This window comes from Sinocyclocheilus rhinocerous, unplaced genomic scaffold, assembly GCF_001515625.1.
Source record: "Sinocyclocheilus rhinocerous isolate Xijiao unplaced genomic scaffold, SAMN03320098_v1.1 scaffold534, whole genome shotgun sequence".
NCBI lineage: Eukaryota > Metazoa > Chordata > Actinopteri > Cypriniformes > Cyprinidae > Sinocyclocheilus > Sinocyclocheilus rhinocerous.
Window position 1 is genome coordinate 3088439 of NW_015646352.1, and position 6201 is coordinate 3094639.

Here is a 6201-nt window from a genome sequence, read left to right on the forward strand (position 1 = left end):
TGTTTTTTTTTCTCTCTGTTCCAAAACCCAGTGAAGGCCTGACAATAGCAAAATTAAATTTGGCTCGAATTCCATTTGCTTTTTGTTAATTTGGTTTGCTTATCATGTAAACCATGCTCCAGGTTCACTTTAGTTTTAAATGAAATACATGTGTAAAGTTAACTTTCACACTTTTTGCACTTTGAAGGTTAGGGAATTAGGTAATAATAATAATAAAAATAGTTTTCTTTTATATAACTATATTACTATATTTTACTATATATAATTATAAAAATAATTTATAATTATAAAAGTATTCAAAATAAAATTCAATATAATAAATATATTTGTTAAAAAAGTTATAAATAAAACAAAGATTATTGGAGTACTTTTTACAAGAAAACACCGTTTCAGCCATAAAAATGTAATGTTTAATTCAATTTGTTACTTGCCATTTCTTTGTAATTATTTGTGAAATTTACTAGCATTTTCTGAGTGAACTCTAAGTCAGTCTGACATTTTTTTTCAATGAGCTATTTTGTCAGACATTTTTGAAAATAAGGCATTCTATAACTGACTAGTAACCTTTTCTTTGCCATTTAAAGTGAAATTTACGGTGGCCGAGAAGTGCAGAGCAAATCACAATTCTGAAAACAAAATAACAAATTACAAATGCAAATGCAATTTGTCATTGTGTTTTCTGACTTGTTATAATGTTTTCTGAATTGTTGTTGTGCTTTCTGAATTGTTATTTTGTTTTTTTAGACTTGCATTTGCGTTTGTAATTTGTTATTTTGTTTTCAGAATTGTGATTTGCTCTGCACTTCTCGGCCACCGTAGAAATGACTGAACCTATGATAAACATAGGAGCCTGAAAAAAATGCTAATTTAAAGAAAAAAGAAAAAAATCAGACATAAAGGTTTTTGCATTAGAAGTATTCATATATATATATAAAATTTCGTTGTGGGTTTTAAATTGGTCATTTAGTTTCATACTCTAATAGAAAGCCCCCATCCCATTATCATACTTTTCGTCACTGTAACTTGAGCATAAAAGTGAGTTCAATCCCAATGTAGTTCTGGCTTACACACATCTAGCATGCAACACTCTCACTCATATGGCACAAGCTGTGTGACATTGCTGTTCTACATACAGCAAGGTGATAATTCATGTGTGAGTTTGCATGTGTAATGCATGTCTTCATGCAGGATTACCGTAGTTATTTTCAGTGCTAATTAACAACAGTGTGAGAACTTCCTGTAAGCTGTATGATAATCAGCCCAAAACAGAGAAGCACATCATCTGTTTTAAACAAGGAAGCCAAGCTAATTTTTATGTTTTTACACATGGCTGCAGGTATTTGCAGTGGTGTTTTACAGGAGTAGTTCACCCATAAATTAAAAGTATGTCGCTACTTACTCATTTCATTTGCCGGTTCCAAACCTGTTCATTCAGTAGGTTTGAGGATAGCATTTTTTTTATACAATTGCTGTCATTATTTGCAATTGTATTGTTGACAATCTGAATTCTGGCATGTAGCAACTGTCTTTCTGGAGATGTTGCTGGTTCTCTTCTGCCCATCTCACAATCTTATTAAATTGACTTTGTTCTTCAGATGCAGAAGTAGAAGAAAAGATGAAATAATGTTTCTGTGTAGGCAATAAATAATATTGGCCTTGAGACTTTTATTGTTCGGGAAGGTGGAAGAAAATCATAATTCATCATTGAAATGTGCTTTTTTTTTTTAAAAAGTGTTTCATGTAGTGCTCAGTCCCAGTGAAGAACTCAAAGTACACTTAAAGCAGTCTGACAATACCCGACAATAAAATGTTTTTTTTTAATTGATTTTAAAAATTTATTATTTGGAATACAGTGTTGATAATCCAAATTTATTTATTTATTTGTAAGGCAGGGAAGGTCCTTTTAAATAAATGGAAACTTCTGGACCTAGCACAGTTGTCTAGGTCCAAAGAGAAGATGACAAGAGGAGGAAGTCCTGTAGAAACATTATGGCTCACCACTCATTTTCTGCCGCTTAAACAAATTGTTTCCTACACTTTATTGATCGAGTTCCTAACTCAAAATGCCAAAAGGCAACAGCGAGTGAATGCGATCTTCTATTCACCGTGCCAGCTGTATAATAGGATTTTGAAAGTGCCATTTGATATGCCTTATGTATTTATTTTGAAGCGCATTAACGGCTGCGTCTGACTTTGCGCATCTCTAAGTATAACCTGAAGATATTAAGGAGGCATTTTAAGGAATGCTGTTACTCTTAAACTTAAAACGTAACATTATTAATGTAATTTTAAACAAAACTGAGCTAATAAAAACAACTTTTAATTGTGTGGATAAAATGAATAATTGTTTGGATGATTTGATCCTGCAGCTTCAAATTGATATTTTAAACATTGAATAATAATAATAATAATAATAATAATAATATTATCATTATACACCTTCACGTTTTTGTTTTATTGAGTTACTCATATGGCAGTGGAGATATTTATATTAGCCAGTATGTTTTTTTGAAAAAAGGGGTAAACGTGTTAGTACTTTTTCACCTTGCTAAGACTCCTTTTAGTATTTACAAAAATAATTTTAATGGTCCTTTTGGGGCTTTTAGACTTTCCAATTAAGGAAAAGAAAAGTATTTTAATGACCTAATTAGCTGCAGGGGTCATTTGACACTTAGCTGAACGTCTCCTCCTGTCTTAAAGGCTAAAACTAATTAAGACTTTTACCCAAGATTTCCCCTTAAATATGTCACAGCAGACCACTGTTATTGTCTCAAATTAATCTCAGTTTATAGCAGTGAAAGCAATTGCGGTTGCTCATTACATTTCGATTTCAGATTGAATTTCACAAAGAGCAGTACAAAATCTGATAAAGGTCCTTTTCATTTGGCAGTTCAACTAAATTCCAAATGAAACCTTGATGACGACTTTTATGCTTAATAATAATAGAATCACTCAAATTAGTGATGCAGTTGGTCCGTATTTCAAACTATTCAGCTCATTTTTTTAATGTATTTGTTAGTCTATTTGTTTATTTGTTTATCCTTCAATATGACTTATTTACCCACAGGCTTCCCATCATGATACCTGCCAAAAGAGATGCGCATATATTTGTAATCCCTGTGGGAAGAAACCCTCCCAATCCTTATTTTGCATATGATTTTTTTCTTCATATGAAAGTCTTTGTATCTCTCACACTGAAGCAGCTGTGCTTATATACAACGTTAAGCTTTATTTGATTGCTATGACTTCTTTCTTTAAAATAAATAAATAAGTAAATAAATAAATAACTTGGTCTGTCTGTCTACTCGTTGGCCTGTGTCAAGACGTCTGACCTTATGAACTAAATGACCGTGTGAATCTTCCTAAGAGAGTTCCAAGGTAAAACAGACTGTCAGGATCAAAAGCCTTGAAGGACAACATGACCGTTCCTGCATGTTCTCAGCATATATTATGTTGATGAACATTCAAAACAGTCAAATGTTAGCTTGCTCATTCAGGGCTCAACAGTAAGGATTTTTATGTATTTATTTAATTTTTTTGTGCTAGTCTAGTCAGGCCAATAGGTCAGATCTTCACTTGCTGTAGTGACATTTTCAGTGGCCCTGAGGCACAAATGAGAAAAATGCTATTTTCTTAGAATTACTTTGAAGTGTCAGAAAATATAATATAAAAAATATTAAAACAGCATCTTAAAATTGTCATATACAACATAATTTTTATATATAAATATTTAATATTTTAATTAATATTAATACTACTAAATATTATTACATTTAAATTTTATTTTATTTCTAAATTTGTATTTTAAATTTTGTTTTATTTTCAAGGCTCAATGGTAAGTTTTTTTTTTTCTTTCCCTGCTGTTTCCTAGATGGATGGATTGATTGATTGATTGATTGATTGAAATGCAGCAGGGGGCGTATTGGGAAAGTGCTGGTTAAGTCAGCTGTCCTGAAACACTCTCACATTGGCCATCAGGCTGTCTTTATTGTCAAGGTCTGTAATTTATCTATTGCCGGCTTGGAGGCCCGCAACTGAATGTGGATGTATTTTTGTTGACGCCACTAAATGAGCTGATGATGGGACTTAGGGAAACTTGGGGAGTCAGTGTTTACCATGGCCCGGGGCCACGGCAGCTTAGGCTTCTGGGGTTGAATCAGGCTGAGGCGTTTAATGTGTGACCAAATGGCAGAGAAGAGCTCAGAGGCCAGTCGCAGCTCTAAGAGATAACATTTATTCTGACAAATGAGCCTGCCCGCTTTTCCCTCTCAGATGTATTACGCTGCATTCATTTTCCATTAAGCAACCAATGTCATTTTGTGACTCTCTTTTCTCTCTGCAGGACCCGTGGCTGTGATCAGCGGTGAAGAAGACTCTGCCAGCCCCCTCCATCATGTTAATCATGGCATCATAACCCCGTGTACTCTGGATGCTGGGCCAGACGCCGTGGTGATCGGCATGACCCGCATCCCAGTGATCGAAAACCCACAGTATTTCCGGCACGGGCACAACTGCAACAAGCCCACAACTTGTGAGTACCAAATAAGAGTTTTTATTAATTATTTTTTTTGTCTAGATTTATTTAGCATAATCATCTGTGTTATTTGGCTGCTGGTTATTTATCCTGAAAACATTTAATTTGCATAACAAGCCTTCACAAGCTTCCATGGGTGGGGTTGCCAGATGTCAAGAGCTTAAATCCCCCAATCAGAGCTTTACTTGTAAATCTAAAAATTTTCTACGCATTGCTAAAATGTTTGACATTTTGGGATTTTCAATTATTTTTCTTGAGTATTCATTATTTGAGAAGTTTGTACTACACTAATCTTTACAATTAAACATACATGAGCACACAGAAAAAAAGATTGGTGTAGAAACAATTTTCACTCTAATTATTTGTTAAATTTACTAGCAATTTCTAAGGAATGGCAAGTAACACATTGAATTAAACACAATTTTTAAGTAGAAAGAAATTGTATTTTCTTGTAAAATATACTTCAATAAGCTTTGGAAAAAGTAAAGTGTAGTTTGATTCCTGAACAAATGAGTCTTGTGAGCCAGTTGGATCAAACTGAATCATTTGATTTGCTTACTGAACCATACAGTAAGTCATTCATTTTGTCACGTCAGATTTGCAATTAAACAAGAATTGTTACTACTGTATGCTGAAAGAATCATTGAATCAATTAATTGGTGAATCAGTAAATTTGGGAATCAATGAGTCATTTGAATCCTGTGTCGATTAATGAATCAATGAATCAGTCCAGTCATCATTTAATTAATTCAATCAGTTAATTGGTGAATCAGTGAGTCATCAGTGAGAATTAGTGAGGCATTAGAATCATGTGTCAATCAAAGAATCAATTTAATCTTTAATCAATGAAATATTGCCATTTTTTAAAATTTGAATATATATTTTGCACTGCATGATATATAATGATTTCCATTCCTGCTGCCCGCCAACAGCCATTTTCCGTAATCCGACTTTGTTCCACAGAGCAGGAGGCAGACATTCCCGAGCTCTTCATTGCCCCCTTGAGTACGCTTCCAAACAGAACTGATTCAATTAAAGTCTGAAGATTCCTGCCATTTGAAAAGCCTATGAAAGCGTACTTATTACAGTGAGTGGCAGCGACATTGACAGTGATTTGTGGAGTCTCTGTCCTTGCCTAAAGTTTTACAGTGTGCTCAGGGAGTGCATAAATCTGCTGCCCCCCTTAGCAAGACTCATCATATTTTAGTGCACCTACTGTACTGTCATATTTCCAGAGTAAATTGAACTTGGGTTTAAATTTAGGTTGGCTGCAAATTCCCTCATGTGCCATACAGATTGAATTCTAGACAAAAGCATATGTATGCTTGAAAAAGAGAAGGTGAAGCAGGAAACGGGGGCGTGAAAAGTCGTTAACTTTATGTTTAAAAAGAATTTGAGTGGGCTCTCAAAGCGGCCTCAACTACAAAAGTAAGTGGATTTTTTTGTGGAGTGTTTTGAAGTATATAGTTCTCACTTTAAAGTATATAGTACTCATAGTAGTTCTTAATATATATAAATGTTATATATATATATATATATATATATTAAATATGGTGATATTGTTATAAAATAAATTAAAAAAAACATTTTATATAAATATTTTTCAAAGAAGAACATTTTTACGTGAATTTTAATGGTTGATTTACAGATAAATTGTAATTTAATCT

The 6201-nt window shown here is 33.4% G+C and overlaps 1 protein-coding gene across 1 annotated transcript in view; it reads left to right on the plus strand.

Annotated features, from left to right (window-relative positions):
- The window catches only part of LOC107707526 (NT-3 growth factor receptor-like), a 200537-nt gene that overhangs the window by 156997 nt on the left and 37339 nt on the right, over positions 1–6201 (plus strand). The window contains exon 12 of the mRNA XM_016511587.1: positions 4343–4531. Within this exon, the coding sequence (XP_016367073.1) occupies positions 4343–4531 (189 nt within the window). The remainder of the gene's footprint in view (positions 1–4342; positions 4532–6201) is intronic.